At 50.3% G+C, this 19,323-nt stretch overlaps 1 protein-coding gene across 1 annotated transcript; it reads left to right on the forward strand.

Moving 5' to 3' along the window:
- The first annotated feature begins 6,148 nt into the window (after positions 1-6,148).
- Positions 6,149-6,478, forward strand: LOC147987113 (uncharacterized). Its single transcript, XM_087542282.1, has one exon. It carries the CDS (start codon positions 6,149-6,151, stop codon positions 6,476-6,478), a length of 330 nt encoding a protein of 109 aa, XP_087398408.1.
- The last annotated feature ends 12,845 nt before the right edge of the window (positions 6,479-19,323 follow it).

The raw sequence follows: 19,323 nt of genomic DNA on the forward strand, positions 1-19,323 counted from the left end.
TTTTACATTTTTTACTGGACCGTCAAATGGTTCTGATTCTTTTTGCACTGTCTTTCTACACAAATTTTTTATTTGTACTAATTTTTGCAGAATTTTTTAAGTAACATAAGTATGGTGAATGTTCAGATTATTACATACTGTTCTGTTTTAGACAAATTCTGTTTTTGATGCATAGTTTGCTTGTTTTGATGAAACTATCGATTTATATCAGTGGATTAAGCCATGAAAAAGTTATACTACAGTAGACACAATGCCAAAACAAAATATGAATTGGTTTGCAATAGTACTTATAGTAGTGATTTGCTTTATTATACTAACCGATCTTACCGAGTTTTCTGTTGAAGTTTTGTGTGGATGAAGTGTTCGATGATCGAGAAGGTCTCGATGTGAGAAGAAGGAAGAGAGGCAAGAGCTCAAGCTTTGGGATGCCCAAGGAACCCCAAGTAAATATTTAAGGAGACTCAAGCGTCTAAGCTTGGGGATGCCCCGGAAGGCATCCCCTCTTTCTTCAACAAGTATGGGTATGTTTTCGGATTCGTTTCGTTCATGTGATATGTGCAATCTTGGAGCGTCTTTTGCATTTAGTTTTCATTTTTATTTTATGCACCATGCTGGTATGAGATAGTCCTTGGTTGATTTATAGAATTCTCTATGCACTTCACTTATATCTTTTGAGTATGGCTTTATAGAATGCTTCATGTGCTTGACTTATATCATTTGAAGTTTGGATTGCCTGTTTCTCTTTACATAGAAAACCGCCATTTGTAGAATGCTCTTTTTCTTCACTTATATTTGTTAGATCATGGGCATATATTTTGTAGAAAGAATTGAACTCTCTTGCTTCACTTATATATATTTAGAGAGATGACAGGAACTGGTCATTCACATGGTTAGTCATAAAATCCTACATAAAACTTGTAGATTACTGAATATGATATGTTTGATTCCTTGCAATAGTTTTGCGATATAAAGATGGTGATATTAGAGTCATGCTAGTGGGTAGTTGTGGATTAGTAGAAATACTTGTGTTGAGGTTTGTGATTCCCGTAGCATGCACGTATGGTGAACAGTTATGTAATGAAGTCGGAGCATGAGGTATTTATTGATTGTCTTCCTTATGAGTGGCGGTCGGGGACAAGCCATGGTCTTTTCCTACCAATCTACCCCCTAGGGGCATGCGTAGTAGTACTTTGCTTTGAGGGCTAATAAACTTTTGCAATAAGTATGTGAGTTCTTTATGACTAATGTTGAGTCCATGGATTATACGCACTCTCACCCTTCCATCATTGCTAGCCTCTCTAGTATCGCGCAACTTTCCCCAGTACCGTAAACCCACCATATACCTTCTCCTCAAAACAGCCACTATACCTATCTATCATGGCATTTCTATAGCCATTCTGAGATATATTGCCATGCAACTTCCATCATCATCATATACATGACTTGAGCATTCATTGTCATATTGCTTTGCATGATCGTAAGATAGCTAGCATGATGCTTTCATGGCTTGTCCGTTTTTGATGTCATTGCTACGCTAGATCATTGCACATCCCGGTACACTGCCGGAGGCATTCATATAGAGTCATATCTTTGTTCTAGATATTGAGTTCTAATATTGAGTTGTAAGTAAATAAAAGTGTGATGATCATCATTATTAGAGCATTACCCCAAGAAAAAAAGAGAGGCCAAAGAAGCCTAAATAAAAAGGGGGTCCAAAGAAGCCCAAAAAAGGGGGGGGGCAATGTTACTATCCTTTTACCACACTTGTTCTTCAAAGTAGCACCATGTTCTTCATATAGAGAGTCTCTTGAGTTATCACTTTCATATACTAGTGGGAATTTTCATTATAGAACTTGGCTTGTATATTCCAACGATGGGCTTCCTCAAATGCCCTAGGTCTTCATGAGCAAGCTAGTTGGATTCACACCCACTTAGTTTCAGTTTGAGCTTTCATATACTTATAGATCTAGTGCATCTGTTGCATGGCAATCCCTACTCACTAACATTGATATCTATTGATGGGCATCTCCATATCCCGTTGATACACCTAGTTGATGTGAGACTATCTTCTCCTTTTTGTCTTCTCCACAACCACCATTCTATTCCACCTACAGTGCTATATCCATGGCTCACGCTCATGTATTGCGCGAGGGTTGAAAATGTTGAAGCGCGTTAAAAAGTATGAACCAATTGCTCGGCTTGTCATCGGGGTTGTGCATGATGTGAATATTTTGTGTGATGAAGATGGAGCATAGGCAGACTATATGATTTTGTAGGGATAACTTTCTTTGGCCATGTTATTTTGAAAAGACATGATTGCTTTATTAGTAGGCTTGAAGTATTATTGTTTTTATGTCAAATGATATACTATTGCTTTCAATAACTCGTATCTTAATATTCATGCCATGATTAGATATGTGATCAAGATTATGCTAGGTAGCATTCCACATCAAAAATTATCTTTTTTATCATTTACCTACTTGAGGACGAGCAGGAATTAAGCTTGGGGATGCTGATACGTCTCCGTCGTATCTATAATTTTTGATTGTTCCATGCCAATATTATTCAACTTTCATATACTTTTGGCAACTTTTTATACTATTTTTGGGACTAACATATTGATCCAGTGCCCAGTGCCAGTTCCTGTTTGTTGCATGTTTTTGGTTTTGCAAAATATCCATATCAAACGGAATCCAAATAGGATAAAAACGGATGGAGCTTATTTTTGGAATATTTGGAAAATTCCGGAAGAAAATCAATGCGAGACGGTGCCTGAGGTGGCCACGAGGCAGGGGGCGCGCCTGCCCCCTGGGCGCGCCCCTGACCCTCGTGGGCCACCCGTAAGGCGGTTGATGCCCTTCTTCGGCCGCAAGAAAGCTAATTTTTGGAAAAAAATCACGGCCAAGGTTTCGATCCAATCGGACTTACGGATCTCCATATATATACGAAATGGTGAAAGGGCAGCAGTACAGAACGCAGAAACAGAGAGACAGATCCAATCTCGGAGGGGCTCTCGCACCTCCCACGCCATGGAGGCCAAGGACCAGTGGGGAAACCCTTATCCCATATAGGAAGGAGGTCAAGGAAGAAGAAGAAGGAGGGGGCTCTCTCCCCCTCGCTTCCGGTGGCACCGGAGTGCCACCGGGGGCCATCATCATCACAGCAATCTTCACCAAAAACTTCACCGCCATCATCACCAACTCTTCCCCCCTCTATGCAGCGGTGTAACCTCTCTCTTACCCGCTATAATCTCTACTTAAACATGGTGCTCAACGCTATATATTATTTCCCAGTGATGTATGTCTATCCTATGATGTTTGAGTAGATCCATTTTGTCCTATGGGCTATTTGATGATCAAGATTGGTTTCAGTTGCATGTTTTATTATTGGTGCTATCCTATGGTGCTCTCCGTGTCACGCAAGAATGACTGAAACACAAACCCGAGTAAGTAGGTTGTTTACGTATGGGATAAAGAGGACTTGATACTTTAATGCTATGGTTGGGTTTTACCTTAATGATCTTTAGTAGTTGCGGATGCTTGCTAGAGTTCCAATCATAAGTGCATATGATCCAAGTAGAGATAGTATGTTAGCTTATGCCTCTCCCTCAAATAAAATTGCAATAATGATTACCGGTCTAGTTATCGATTGCCTAGGGACAAATAACTTTCTCGTAACAACAAGCTCTCTACTAAACCTAACTTAGTTGTGTCTTTATCTAAACAACCCCTACTTTTTATTTACTTGCTCTTTATTATCTTGCAAACCTATCCAACAACACCTACAAAGTACTTCTAGTTTCATACTTGTTCTAGGTAAAGCGAACATCAAGCATGCGTAGAGTTGTATCAGTGGTCGATAGAACTTGAGGGAATATTTGTTCTGCCTTTAGCTCCTCGTTGGGTTCGACACTCTTACTTCTCGAAAACTGTTGCAATCCCCTATACGTGTGGGTTATCACACCACAATACAGAGCCTCCACATTCCCATCGGCACCGACATCGAGGCCTCCAACATCGCCGAGGTCCGGACTCGCCTCAACGACGATCGCCAGCGCCTGCTGGACCTCATAGAGACACTCGCTGCCACACAACGTCGGCTCGACTCCGCCCAGCTGGAGCGCAACGCCACCTACGGGTTCACGCCTACCGCCCCCGAGCTAAGCCGGGTCTCCAACATGCGAGCCCGGGGTGGCGTGATCGGGCGCGCTTTCAGCGCCCTCCCTCCCGTCTACGAGATTCCCGTGAAGAACATGCGCACCTCCCAGGAGGCCGCGGCCGGCATTGATCAGCTCGCGGGCGAAGAGATGCAGGATTGCCTCAAGAGGGTGAACAACCTCCTCGCCGTGGCCAACGCGCAGCAAGACCGCCTCAACCAGCTCGCCAAGCCGATCGGCTCTGGCTCCGTCCGAGTCGCCGGATCTGGCGACAACTAGCACACAGCGTCTTCGCCACCCGGCGAGGCACACTCCAGCCGCAGCCAGACCCGACGCAACCCCACACCAATGGCCGTTGGCGGCTTGGCGGACGAGCCGGCCTCCGAGGCCCGACGCCACCTCAACCCCCTGCTCCAACCCGGCCGCCCGCGGTGCAGTCACCGACCAGCTGGGCCCGTGCGCCATCGACAACGCCGACGCCCGTCACCGCCTCGACCGACTCGCCTTCTCCCAGGAGCTAGAGGAGACCGGCCCCGTCGGACCGGCGTGCTTCGGGCCATGCATCCGGGGTGAGCCTTTCACCAAAGGTTTCATGCTCCCTCGCGACACCCCCAAGTACAACGACACTGTGAAGCCAGAGGACTGGCTCACCGACTAGACCACTGCCTCGCCATGCGCTACGCGCCTCTCATGCTCCAGGGGTTGGCCCGCACCTGGTTGAACAACCTGCCGGAGGGCAGCATCAATGCGTGGGTCTACTTCGAGCAGGCTTTCGTGCGCAACTTCACCAGCACCTACAAGCGACCCAGCCGCCCCAGTCATCTCGCCATGTGCGTGCAGGGGCCAACGGAAACTGGCCGCAAGTACCTCACATGCTGGACCGAGCTCCGGAACAGCTGCGAGGGCGTCCACGAAGTCTAAGCCATCCAGTACTTCATCAACGGGTGCCGAGACGGCACCCTCCTCAAGCACAAGCTCTTGCGCTCCGAGCCGGCCACCATGGCTGCGCTCATGGTAACGGTGGGCAAGTGCGCCAACGCCGACTCCGCCATGAAGATCCAGGTGGCACTGGACGAAGCCAGCAAGGCAAAGCCGGTGCTGCCTCCGAAGCCGGCTGGTGAGGGAAGCCGGTGACAGCACAACCAGCAGAACAACAAGCGCAAAGCCGATCAATTGGCTCAGCGCTACGACAACCGGCTCGTCACGGCCGCCGAGCAGGAGCCCGTGGCCGACCCGGCCGCCAAACGCCAGAACACCGGCAAAATGGCATGGCAGCCCGCCATGAGTTTCGAGGAGATGCTCGATGCTCCCTGCAAGCACCACCGCGGTGCGAGGCCGTCTACGCACACGCTCCGACAGTGCACCATCACCAAGCGCATCGCCAGGGGCGACATCCCACCGCCTCTGGCTCCGGCTCCGGGAGCAGTGCAACCGCCTCTGCCACCACCTCTAGCCGGCGGCGCGATGCGCGGCGACCCCTACCCGGCCCAAAACACGACCTACGTCGTCTTCACCAGCCTCAGCGATGACAAGTGCAGCGAGCGCTTCCTTCGGCAGGAGGTGAACACCGTCGTCCCAACCAAGACGGAGTACATGCATTGGTCGGAGCACCCGGTCACCTGGACCCGGGAAGACCACCTGGCCGTCATGCCAAACCCGGGTGGTTACGCTCTCGTCCTCGACCCCACCATCATCACGCCCCGGCGCACGTGCAAGTTCTCCCTGGTTCTCATCGATGGCGGCGGCAGCATCAACATTCTCTACCGCGACACCAAGGCCAAACTCGGCCTCGAGGCCAAGGACCTGGAGCCGACCCAGATGGTCTTCCACGGCACCGTTCCTGGCCTCTCCTGCTCCCCGATCGGCCGGATCGAGCTCGACGTCCTGTTCGGCGACAACAGCCACTTCTGACGCGAGCCGATCTGGTTCGAGGTGGTGGACCTGTCCAGCGCGTACCACGCGTTGCTGGGTAGGCCCGCGCTCGCCAAGTTCATGGCGGTCCCCTACTACGCCTACATAAAGATGAAGCTGCCGGGTCCAAAGGGCCTCATCACCATCACCGGCGACTGCCGCAAGTCCCTGGAGTGCGCCCGAGACGGTGCCAAGCTAGCCGAGTCGCTGGTCGTAGCCGAGGAGCGGCGCCAACTCGACCAGATCGTCGCCTTGGCCAAGGAGGCATCGGCCACTCAGATCCCGACTGAGGAGCTGGCCGATGAGGCCACGTTCAAGCCCTCCAAGGATACCAAGAAGGTGAAGTTGAACCCGGACGACCCCAGCTACAACAAGTACGTTGTCATCGGCACCCGCCTCGACAACAAATAGGAAGGCGAGCTCGTCGAGTTCCTCCGTGAGAATCGGGATATTTTTGCATGGACCCCCAAGGACATGCCGGGCATCCCGAGGAAGTACGCCGAGCACAAACTCCATGTCCGCAAGGACGCCAAGCCTGTCCGTCAACCCCTATGACGCTTTTCCGAAGAGAAGAGAAGGACCATCGGTGAAGAGGTCACCAAGCTCTTGGCGGCCGGCTTCATCATGGAAGTATTTCACCATGAGTGGTTGACCAATCCAGTCATCGTCCTGAAGAAGAACAAGACCTGGCGCATGTGTATCGATTACACCAGCCTGAACAAGGCCTACCCCAAAGACCCGTCCGCCCTCCCGCGGATCGACCAAGTCATCGACTCCACCGCTAGGTGCAAGCTCCTATGCTTCCTGGATGCTTACTCCGGCTATCATCAGATCAAGCTAGACCCGGGCGATGCCCTGAAAACGTCCTTCATCACACCCTTCGGGGCGTATTGCTACATCACCATGTCGTTCGTCTTGAAGAACGCCGACGCCACCTTCCAGCGCTGCATGTAGAAATGCTTGCTGCCGCAACTCGGCCGCAACATCCACGTCTACGTGGACGAAATCATGGTGAATACCAAGCAGCACCTCACGCTCCTCGAGGATTTGAAGGAAACCTTCGCCAACCTGCGCGAATACAAGGTCAAGCTCAACCCGGAAAAATTCGTTTTCAGTGTCCTAGCCAAAAAGCTACTCGGCTTCCTCGTCTCGGACCGCGGCATTGCGGCGAACCCGGAGAAGATCAAGGCCATCGAGCACATGCGCAAGCCCGCTTGGCTGCGCGATGTCTAGAAGTTCACCAGCTGCTTGGCCTCGGTCAGCCGGTTTCTTAGCCGGCTGGGAAAGAGGGCCTTGCCCGTGTATCAGCTGATGAAGAAGACGACGCCGTTCGACTGGAACGACCAGGCGGACGAAGCCTTCCGGGATCTCAAACGCATGCTCTCCACCGCACCAGTCCTGGCCGCACCGGCCGAGAAGGAGCCGCTGGTGCTCTATGTCGTCGCGACCTCGCAGTCGGTCAGCACGGTGATGGTGGTCGAGCGACCAGAGAAGGACAAGGTCCAAGCCGTCCAGCGCCTCGTGTACTACCTGTGCGAAGTGCTCTCCACCTTGAAGTAGAACTACCCGCACTACCAGAAAATGTGTTACGGCGTGTACTTCACAGCCAAGAAGCTGAAGCAGTACTTCCAAGAGCACGTCATCACCGTTGTCAGCACGGCCCCTCTCGGCGAGATCAACAGGTGCTGGGATGCCTCTGGCCGGGTCGCCAAGTGGGCGCTCGTGCTAGCCGGCCACACCATCTTCTACGAGCCTCGCACCACGATCAAGTCCCAGGCTTTGTCTGACTTCCTCATCGACTGGACCGAGACGTAGTACCTGCCGCCGCCGCCCGACTCGACGCATTGGCGCATGCACTTCGACGGCTTGAAGATGCCACTCGGCCTGGGGGCCGGCATCGTGCTGTCCTCCCCAAAGGGCGACCGGCTGAAGTACGCGCTGCAGATCCACTTCGCCGCCTCCAACAACGTCGCCGAGTATGAAGCCCTTGTGCACGGCCTCCGGCTTGCCGAGGAACTTGGCATCCGGCGCATCCTGTGTTACGGCAACTCGGACCTGGTGGTGCAGCAGAGCTCCGGCGAGTGGGACGCCCATGACTCCAACATGGCGAGCTACCGTTTCGTCTTATAGAAGCTGTCCGGATTCTTCGCGGGCTGTGAGTTCCTCCACATCCCGCGCGCAGAGAATGAAACGGCTAACACGCTCGCCAAAATCGCCTCGTCCCGGCAGTCCATCCGTCCGGCGTCTCCCTCGAGCACCTACACAAGTCGTCCATCAAGCCGTCTCCGGACTCTGAGTCCATCCATCTCCTAGATGACCCGGCCGTGCCTCAACCCGGCCCGGGGACTGCTCCAACCGACCCGGCCGTGCCTCAACCCGGCCCGGGGATTGCTCCGACCAACCCGGCCGCGCCTCAAACCGGCCCGGGGACTACTCCATCCGACCAAGCCGCACCCCAACCCGACCCTGGGGCCGCTGAACCCGTCTCGGGGGCTGCCACGCCGGAACCCGTTGCGATAGCCGCCCTCACCAGGGTCGCGACACCATCCTGGGCCCTGCCCATTTCAGAGTTCCTGGAAAACAGGGTCCTCCCCATGGACGAGACCGAAGCTCAGCAAGTACAGCGCCGAGCGTCCGCCTACAGCATCATCAACAACGAGCTCATCTAGTGCAGCTTCACCGGCGTGTTCCAACGCTGCGTCGAACAGGAAAAGGACATTGAGATCCTCCTCAACATACACCAGGGCGAGTGCGGGCACCACACCGCCTCATGGTCCCTGGTGGCCAAGGCTTTCCGCCACGGTTTCTACAGGCCCACGACCCTCGAAGACGCAGAATCGCTCGTCCTCAAGTGCGAGGGATGCCAACGCTTCCGCAAGCGCAGCCACCAGCCTGCGTCGGCACTCCGGACCATCCCGATCGCCTGGCCCTTCGCGGTCTGGGGACTCGACATGGTGGGACCCTTCAAGACTGCTCGAGGCGGCATGACACACTTGCTAGTGGCGGTGGACAAATTCACCAAGTGGATCGAGGCAAGGCCGATCAAGAAGTTGGACGGTCCAACGGCCGTTCGATTTATCAAGGACATCGCGGTGCGCTACGACATGCCGAACAGCATCATCACGGACAACGGCACCAACTTCGCCAAGGTTGCGCTCGCGCAGTACTGCTCTGGCTCCGGCATCCGCCTCGACCTGGCTTCCGTTGCACGTCCACATTCCAATGGCCAGGTCGAGCGGGCCAACGGCCTCATCCTATCCGGCATCAAGCCGCGACTCGTCGAGTCGCTCATCCGCTCGCCTGGCAGCTGGCTCGACAAGTTACCCACCGTCCTCCGGAGTCTCCGCACCATGCCAAATAGGTCGACCAGGTTCACCCCATTCTTCCTCTTCTACGGAGCAGAAGCCGTAATCCCGACCGACATCGAGTTCGACTCACCGCGCGTCACGATGTACACGGAAGCCAAAGCAAAGGAAGCCCGTGAAGACGGCGTTGACCTAATCGAAGAAGCACGTCTCCTAGCAATCAGTCGCCCAGCCATCTACCAGCAAGTTCTGAGGCACTACCACGGCAAGAAGATAAAGCCTCTCGCTTTCCGAGAGGGAGACCTCGTCCTCCGACTCGTCCAAGAGCAGACTGGCCAACACAAGCTGTCCTCCCCTTGGGAGGGCCCCTTCATCGTCAACAAGACCTTATGTGACCGCAACGCATACTACCTCATCGACGCCCGCAAGACAAACAAGCGCAAGAGGGACACCACCGGCGAAGAAACAACCCGGCCATGGAATGCAGAGCTCCTCCGCCTGTTTTACAGTTAGCCGAATGCACATATGTATTGCTGCCTTTTGTAACCATCTAAAACTATGGGGTCCCCGAATGACGCTCGGGGGCTGCCCCTTTTGCGACCAAGCTATTGTGTCTCCTACATTTGTGCACTACTTTAAATCTTAAGCCGAACCCGGCCACCGGGTCGACTAGCTCGACCCGGGGGGTCGGGGGCTGGCCGGCTTGGCCACTCGCCGTTTTTTCTTAGCGGCTCTCAATGTGTTGGATCTCCCTAGCTTCTCGCTTCACCCTAAGCTGCAGATCCGGCTTCGGCTGTGGGCTGGCAAGCACATGAGAACAAAAGCAGCAGCGCGCCATGAACACTAAGTCAAGAACCGCCGGGTCGCTCAACCTGGCCCTGCCACTTTAAGTTGCCGCACGACCGGCTGCTCGCCAACCGGGCCCCGCCGAATGGCCGCCAGCCGGCCCAGTGGGTGTTTCGCTTGTGCTCAACGTTTTGAAAGACTAAGTATTGAACGCTCCTCTCAAAAGCCGAACCCCTTGTGACGGACCAAAGCCTTGGCCATGAGACTCACGGGGGGAGGCCCAAAGAGGGAGAGTTACAAGAAAATGGCTCTAAAAACGAAAAGCGAAAGCGCAGACATCCACGAACTTTCTACATACCGCCAGATCGCTCGACCCGGCCCACCACTTTAAGTTCCCACACGACCGGCTGCTTGCCAACCCGGCTCGCCGGATTGCCGCCAGCAGGCCCAATGGGTGTTTCGCTCTTGCTCAATGTTTCAAAAGCCCAAGTACTGCACGTCCCTCCCAAAGGCCGAACCCCTTGTCACGGACTAGAGCCCTGGCCGTCAGACTCGCAGGGGTGAAACCCAAAGGGAGGCAATCGCAAGAAAACAACTCAAAAAACGAGAAGCAAAGGCACAAACATTCACACAGCTCATACATCATAAATTAAAACAGGCCCAAGGCGAGAATTCATTACACCCAGTCAACCCCGAGTGGGTGGGTGGACCTGCTACCTAACAGAAATTTTCTACAAGTTAAAAGAAATCAGGCATCGCTTCCGCCAGAGCGCGCAGCCGCCGGATCCGCAGAGGTGCCTGCATCCTCCTCCTCGGTGTCCGCGTCGCGGTAGACGCCCATCTCCTCAGAGCTGCCCTCCGGGTCGTCTAGAAGAAGGCCGTAGTCCTCAGCAGGCACGAATCCGCCATCCTCCGTCTGCTCCGGCCGGAACTCATCGTGGAAAGTGAACCCGGCGATGTAGTTGGCCCGGGCGGCAATCCGTCCGGCCTCTGCCTGCAGCTGGCTCTCCGAGCCGGCCCGCTAGCCCATCAGCGCATCTAGCGCCAGGTCCGGGTGCTAGGACAGCGTGAACCAAAGCGCCATCTCGGCACCAACTTAGGCGGCAGAGACCTGCCACTCGTGAAGGCGGTCCGGGCCCGCCTCCAACCACCGCGCCAGCCGCGTGAAGCTAGTCGGCTCGACGGCACCTGGCCAGAGGGCCGCCATCATCGCAGCGCCGGCCTCAGAGAGCCATCCCATCTGCTCGCTCAAGACTCGCAGACGGGCGTAGGAAGCGGCAATGATCTTCGGGAAGGTCTAGGCCACCTCCGGGTCGGTCCCAGCGCCGACGATCCCTTGCGGGTCGCGCTGGAAGCGGACCACCTCCTCCGCCAGCGGGCGCGTCTCCGGAAAGGCCCCAGACCGAGAAGAAAAGCAAGTCAGAAGAAAATTAATAAAGGAAGAGAAGCCAGAGTCCCAACCCGGCAACAACAACAAAAGCAAAGGAAAGCACTTACTTGAGAAGGACTCTTCCAGGTGCTGCGCTTCATGCAACGTACTGCGCCGCTCCCGGGCGATGGTGCTGTCACGCTCCTCCAGGGCCTTCTCCAGGTCGACGAGCTTCGCAAGGGCCTCCTTCAGCTCGGCCGCCTTCATGGCTTGCTCGTGGAGTCGGGTCTTGTAGGATCGAAAGTATGTCTAGAGGGGGGGGGTGATTAGACTACTTGACCAAATAAAAACTTAACATTTTCCCAATTTTAGTTCTTGGCAGATTTTAGCTATTGTAGGACAAGTCAAGCAATCATCTCACAATTCAAGCAAGCATGCAAAGAGTATATTGGCAGCGGAAAGTAAAGCATGCAACTTGCAAGAATGTAAAGGGAAGGGTTTGGAGAATTCAAACGCAATTGGAGACACGGATGTTTTTCCCGTGGTTCGGATAGGTGGTGCTATCCTACATCCACGTTGATGGAGACTTCAACCCACGAAGGGTAACGGTTGCACGAGTCCACGGAGGGCTCCACCCACGAAGGGTAATGGTTGCGCGAGTCCACGGAGGGCTCCACCCACGAAGGGTCCACGAAGAAGCAACCACCCACGAAGGGTCCAGAAGAAGCAACCTTGCCTATCCCACCATGGCCATCGCCCACGAAGGACTTGCCTCACTAGCGGTAGATCTTCACGAAGTAGGCGATCTCCTTGCCCTTACAAACTCCTTGGTTCAACTCCAAAATCTTGTCGGAGGCTCCCAAGTGACACCTAGCCAATCTAGGAGACACCACTCTCCAAGAAGTAACAAATGGTGTGTTGATGATGAACTCCTTGCTCTTGTGCTTCAAATGATAGTCTCCCCAACATTCAACTCTCTCTCATAGGATTTGGATTTTGTGGAAAGAAGATTTGAGTGGAAAGCAACTTGGGGAAGACTAGAGATCAAGATTCATATGGTAGGAATGGAATATCTTGGTCTCAACACATGAGTAGGTGGTTCTCTCTCAGAACATATGAGTTGGAATTGTGTATGTGTTCTGATGGCTCTCTCCTTGAATGAAGAGGAGGTGGAAGGGTATATATAGCCTCCACAAAAAATCCAACCGTTACACACAGTTTTCCAATCTCGGTGGGACCGAATCAACAAACTCGGTCGGACCGAAAAGGTAAACCTAGTGACTGTTAGAGATTTTCGGTGGGACTGACATGCAACTCGGTAGGACCGATATGGTTAGGGCTTGGGCATAACGTAATCTCGGTGAGACCGATTACACAAACACGGTGAGACCGAGTTTGGTAATAAGATAACCAGAGAGTTGGTCAGGCAAACTCAGTGGGACCGATTTGCTCTTTCGGTGAGACCGAAAAGTTACAAAAGGGAAACAGAGAGTTTACATTGCAATCTCGGTGGGACCGATTCGCTCTTTCGGTGAGACCGAAAAGTTACGAAAGGGAAACAGAGAGTTTGCAATCCCATCTCGGTGAGACCGAGATCCCTATCGGTAGAACCGAATTGCTAGGGTTTGGCGGTGGCTTATGACAAGTGAAACTCGGTGGCGCTGGATAGAAAGAATCGGTAGGACCGAGTTTGGCTTAGGGTTTAGGTCATATGTGGATATGGGAAAGTAGTTGAGGGTTTTGGAGCATATCACTAAGCACATGAAGCAAAAGGCTCATTAAGCAACACCTTATCCCTCCTTGATAGTATTGGCTTTTCCTAAAGACTCAATGTGATCTTGGATCACTAAAATATAAAATGAAGAGTCTTGAGCTTTTGAGCTTGAGCCAATCCTTTGTCCTTAGCATTTTGAGGGTTCCACTTTCACATCCATGCCATGCCAATCATTGAGCTTTCCTGAAATAGTTATCTTGGAATAGCATTAGCTCAATGAGCTATATGTTGTTATGAATTACCAAAACCACCTAGGGATAGTTGCACTTTCAATCTCCCCCTTTTTGGTAATTGATGACAACATATAGATCAAAGCTTCGACAAATGATAATAAGCATGAAATATATCGTCGCTTTGAGAAGTATGTGACAAGTAAGAGCTCCCCCTAAATTTGTGCATATTTAAAATTTGCTTTGGACTGCAAATGCACAAAGAGTTAGAGTCATGGGTTACTCTTCCATGTCACATACATCTTGGTGGAGCGCTTAAAATGATAAGAATGAAATACATGCACTCATCACCAAGAATAGTGAATGATCACATAAGATAGATAAGATGATAATATTAAGCAAACATTAAGTGTAGCTTATGATCAAACACATGATCATCAATGTCTCACGAGCAATGACATAGTATCTCACACAAAAGCAAACAAAGTTCGAAAAACCACCAAATAAAACAAGAGAGAATAAAAGCAACACTAAAAGCAACACTCTCTCTCTCGAAGCCTATGATCTATACATTTTCTCCCCTTTGGCAAAAAGTTACCAAAAAGTTCCTAGAAAATGCATAGTGCTAAGTCGACACTCAGGCTTGATCTTCAGGTGGTGGTGGAGTCCGGAGCACTCCAAGGACGAAGCCTTCTGTAGACGTGGTCGGAGTCGAGGCTGAAGTGGACGCTGGAGCTAGTGGAACTGAGGCTGTAGCTGGTGCAGACGTGGTGGTTCTGGGGTTAGCAACTGGCACTGCAGACGACCTCGGACCTCGTGGCACTCTGGCAAAGGCATCAGTTGTAGTCTTGCCTCTCCTATCCTCCATGTCATCCTGGAGCTGCTCCACTACAGTCTGAATCTCTGTCACTTTGACATCCAAGTCATAGAACTTTTGTTCCATGATCCTCTCTAAGCTTGCCTGGTTCTGAGTTAGGGTGGCTAGTCCTTGCTCAATCCGCAGGGTGGATGCAATCAAGTAACCAAGCTGCTCTTGTTTGGTTTTCAGGAAATATTCAGATGCCTCCTCTTGAGTAGGCATCTTGGCAGCTTTCTCCTTCCTCGCCTTCTCCTTCTTGGCTTGTGCTTGGGCAGATGATGGCTCATTATTAGTCATGACCACTTGATTATCTTCAAAGTCTGGACGGATGGGCAGGTGTTCCTTGTCCAATAAGTATATGCCCGTGCCCATCTTAGAGTTGATGAGCTCCTGAATCTGTGGGGCATATCCATAGCTCCTCTTCTGGTCTGCTGCTGTCCTCTTGATTGTTTCAATCATAAGGCTCATGACTTTGAATTTCTGTGGCACGTCAAAGATATGAAGCAAGTTGATCGCGTGGCCCCTGATCATCTTGTGATCTCCAGACTTGGGCAATAGGGTGTGCCTAAGAATCCAGTTGATGGTTGGCAGCCCTGACAGAAGATAGTGTACTGAGCCAAACTTGAACGTATCAAGTGCTTCATTTGGAATCTCCTTGTACATGTTTGACATTGAGTTGTGGTCCATCTTCTTCTTGGCATAAATGTCCAAGTCATCGTCATGCTCTTTTGGGGCATTAATCAGCTGAGCCCATTCAGCAACTGTAGACTGGTACCTCGTACCCTCTGACATCCATACAATCCTGCCATCTGGATAGAAATGGGCTGTGGAGTAGAACTGCATGATGAGTTCCTCGTTCCACTTTGTGAGCTTCTGCCCAACAAAGTCCTCTACTCCACATGCCTTGAAGCTGTCCTGCACTCCAGGGTAGTACTCTTCGTTGTCCTTGATGTATTGCCAATCAACCCATCTCATATCACAGACAATTGGCTTCTTGTCTAGCAGCATTGTCTCATAAAAGTCTTGCTGCTCCTTGGTGTGAAACCTGTAGTCAACTGCAGTCCTTCTCCTTGAAGCATACGGGTCTGCTTCTCTCCACTTCTGGAGCCCTGAATCTCTCCTGAGTTTCATATCCTCAGCCACAGGATGAGCATCGTTGTGGTCTGGGATCTTGGGCTTGAGCTTTCTAAGAACATTCTCTTCTTCTTCTTCTGCAGCTTCAGGCACTGGGGCCTTGTTCTTCTCAGTAGCTGGGATGCTTCTTGTGTTCCTCTTTGGCTTTGGCTTTGTAGCTGGCTTGGCCTTGGAAGCAGCTGCCCCTGTTCTTATGGCATCACCCATCAGCTTGGGTGCCTTAGGTGCTGGTGCAACTACCTCTTCTTCTTCCTCCTCATCTTCCATGATGGAAGCCTTGCCAAGCACTCTGGCTACAGTTTTCTTCACCCTTTCTTTCCTCTTCTTGCCTTCAGCAGCAACTGGCTCAATGGGAGTGGGCTTCTTAGTTGAAGCTCTGGCCTTTGACATAGGTTGCCTGCCTGCTGGCCTTTTGATCTTCATCCCTGGTTTTATGCCCTGTGCTGGCTCAACTCTCTTGGAAGTTGCTTCCTCTTCTGCCACATAATCCTCATCTTCTGAGTCTGAGGTTCTCTTCTTTCTCTGTCTTGTAGCAGCTTTAGGCAGATTGCTAGGGGTGCTCCTGCTGCCATCATCTGAGGAACTTGAGGGACTAGTGCCCTCACTCATCTGCACTTGCTGCTCTGACAAGTTCTGGCTATCACTTTGGTCTAACATGATGCAAACTCTGACTGCTGACCCTGTGAATAGGTTATAGATGAGATAGAGTGGATAAGCATCACAAAATGCAGAGATTTTTGCAAAAGAATAATTCAAAAACATAGTTTTAGTTTCCCACTGAAAGCATCTCGGATCTACCGATTTCTAAACTCGGTGATACCGAAGCAGTTTTGGCACCTAAACTAGTGAACTCGGTCAGACCGAGTCACAGTTCGGTGGCACCGAGACTGCTAGGGTTTCACAGAGTTCCAAAATCGGTCACACCGATAAGTAATTCTCGGTCAGACCGAGTCTCACTTGTGCAATGGCATAAGCCAAATCGGTGGGACCGAGTTTTTCAACTCGGTGGGTCCGAGATGGTTTCGGCGGAAACCTAACCCTAAATTTTTTGAATTAAACCTAATCTACGAGTTCATTGACTGGATAGAAGTTTAACAAACGTGGCAAGAATCATGATGATCACAATGTGCTAAGAATCGGATTGGGGAATAGCACAAAGATCGAGTCCATACCCTAGTTCGGCGGAGACTCGCTACGGCGGCAACGGCGGGGTTGAATTTCCGTTGACGGCGACGGAGACTAGCGACTGGAGGCGGCTGGCGGTGAGGAGACGATCCGGAGACCAAGTTGGCAGAGCAGGCTATCGCGCGGGCGAAGGGGTTCGGTGAAATTTCCAAATTTTTGCCTGTGACTATATATAGCCCGACCCTGTCAGTGTGACCAAGTGGAACAACTCGGTGGCACCGAGATGCAAAACTGTATACAGTTGTTGCAACTCGGTGTGACCGAATGGTTCAAATCGGTTGCACCGAGATCGAAAACCTAGATCAACTTAATGATCTCGGTAGGACCAAAAGTAGGGTATCGGTCAGACCGAGAATCATAAAGAGGTTTTGGAAGTTTAAGTCTATGACGAATCGGGGACTCCGAGCGCTCCTCACACAGAGTGGTTCGAATCTGACTTGATCAAATTTTGTGATGTAGCATGAATAGAGTTTGAGACGAGAAAAGCATAGATAGCTAGAGGAGGTTCTTAGGCATTCTTGTCCATCCACTTGGCAAAAGGAAATAAAACCAAACAATCAAAACAACAAGTGGATGTCCTCGAATGAGTAAAATATGCAACCAGCATGCTCACACAATAAGATGGCAAATGAAATATGTGACAAGGCATGCACAACCAATTCTAGCATCTATCAAGCAATTTGCGATGACAAGGTCATCTATATATGAGTATATTGACTTAGGAGTCAAGTGAGAACACTTGATCATAGGTCATACTCATCGTTTAAGCTCAAGTGGGGTTACCACTTTTACATAAAGCATTGTTGTGTTCACATCTTTAGAGTTGCTTTAGCTCAAGTCTTAGAGTAAAGCTCCCCCTAGATGTGATATCCCCCCTTAGAGGGATGAACTAACCTCGGGTTTTGTCGATGATGACTTCATGTAGATGTTGAAGATGTGGATGCTCAATGTTGATGTAGATCACTTGGAGCTATCCATTTGAGTGAATTGCACTTTCAATACCTACATGGGTTAGTCCCACAAGGAACAAACAAGGATATCCATAGACATAGAGTGATGCACACACAAGATGATGTCCATGAAAACTTTTAGGTTACCTTGTCCCTTGTCTTACCAACAAGAGGGTTTGTGACTCCTTGAACTAGTGCAAGATGTGGAAGTTGATTGCACTTGTTCTTGCCAAAATGATAAGAGTGAAGTATGTTGGCGGAGTCACCCTCAAGAACTCTCTAGTTCTTCTTCTTTTGGATCCACACCATCTTGATGGGAATCCTTGGAGTTGTAGTCGTACTTGATGAAGTGGAACTTGAAGTAGTCTTGGGAATCCACTTGACTAAGGTCTTAGGAGCTTCTTCAAATGCATCAATTTCCTCTTGAAGCTTGTCCTTGCCTTTTTGCTTGTAGTCTTGTGGTGGAAGATCATCTTGAGCTTGTGTCCCCTTGAAAGAAGTATCATACTTCTCTTGTTGAGGAACAAACTTTGTCTTGGGGTATTGATATTCTTCCCACTCAACTCCATTGGCATTGAACTTTCGTTCAAAACCAACACCTTGATTCTTCCGGTGCATTCCTTGCTTGCGCACAATTTCCTCGAATTGCTTACTCCCGGCAAGGCTTTTGTACACTCCTTTCTCTATAATTCCCTTCAATAAGCTATTTTCTTACTCAAGTGTAACTTGGCTAAGAGAATCATTAGTGGAATCAAGAGAACTACTAGAAGCAACAATATTGGATTTAGCATGATCATTGTTACTGCTAGAGGAAGAATCTTTCTTGTTCTTGTTACTAGACTTGACTTGAGGCATGTAAGTGGATAAGAGTAAATGCTTGGCAATGTAAGAAGAACTTTTCTTGCGGAGATCATCATTGATTGCCTTTAAGAACTCATGCTCTTTCTCAAGATTGAGCTTTTCAAAGCGTAATTTCTCATGAGCTCTTAAAAGTTCTCGATGACCTTCGATGATAGTTTCATGAGCTAACTTAAGAGTGTTTAGTTCTTTAGTTAGAGCCTCAATCTTCTCCTTATCATTGTCATTCGTTTTATCTTGATTAGCATGATTAATTGACGTTTCATCATAGTATTCATCACTAGAGTTGTCAACAAGCAAATCATCACCTAACAAGTCATCTTCATCACTATTGAAATCAACATACTCGGGGTGTGTTACCTTAGGACCTTTGGCCATGAAGCATCTTCCAATTCCTTCATTTGGTGAGTCAAATATGTCATAGGAGTTGGTTGACACAAGTGCTAGACCGGCAACACCTTCATCTTGAGTATCTTGGGAGTCGGAGTGATAACTTCTCTCGGAGTGGCTGTCGGAGTCGGAGCCGGATACCCATTCACGAACATGAGCTTGATGTCTTCGTTTTGTGTAGCTCCTTGATGCTTTTTCCTTCCTTTCTGAATCATTGCTTCTCCTTGAGTATCTTCGTTCATAACGATCATCTCTACTCCATCTCTCTCTTGGTGGTGATTCTTTGCTTCTTATTTTTGGAGAACCTTCTCTTCTCTTGTAGGGAGCCATACACTCATTGGAATAGTGTCCGGGTCTTCCACAACTGTAGCATTTTCGCTCTCGACTAGAAGATCTTTTGTCATTGTAGGACCTTGACTTGAAGCTTCTATCTTTGCTTGTACTCTTGTAGAACTTGTTGAAGTTCTTCACCATTA

The sequence above is a fragment of the Triticum urartu genome, chromosome 2A (assembly GCF_056163025.1).
Source record: "Triticum urartu cultivar PI428250 chromosome 2A, HENAU_Tu73, whole genome shotgun sequence".
NCBI classification, from domain to species: Eukaryota; Viridiplantae; Streptophyta; class Magnoliopsida; order Poales; family Poaceae; genus Triticum; species Triticum urartu.

Excerpts from the sequence above, each read along its gene's own strand:
- LOC147987113 (XM_087542282.1), top strand. The coding sequence starts at position 6,149 with ATGGCGGTCCCCTACTACGCCTACATAAAGATGAAGCTGCCGGGTCCA.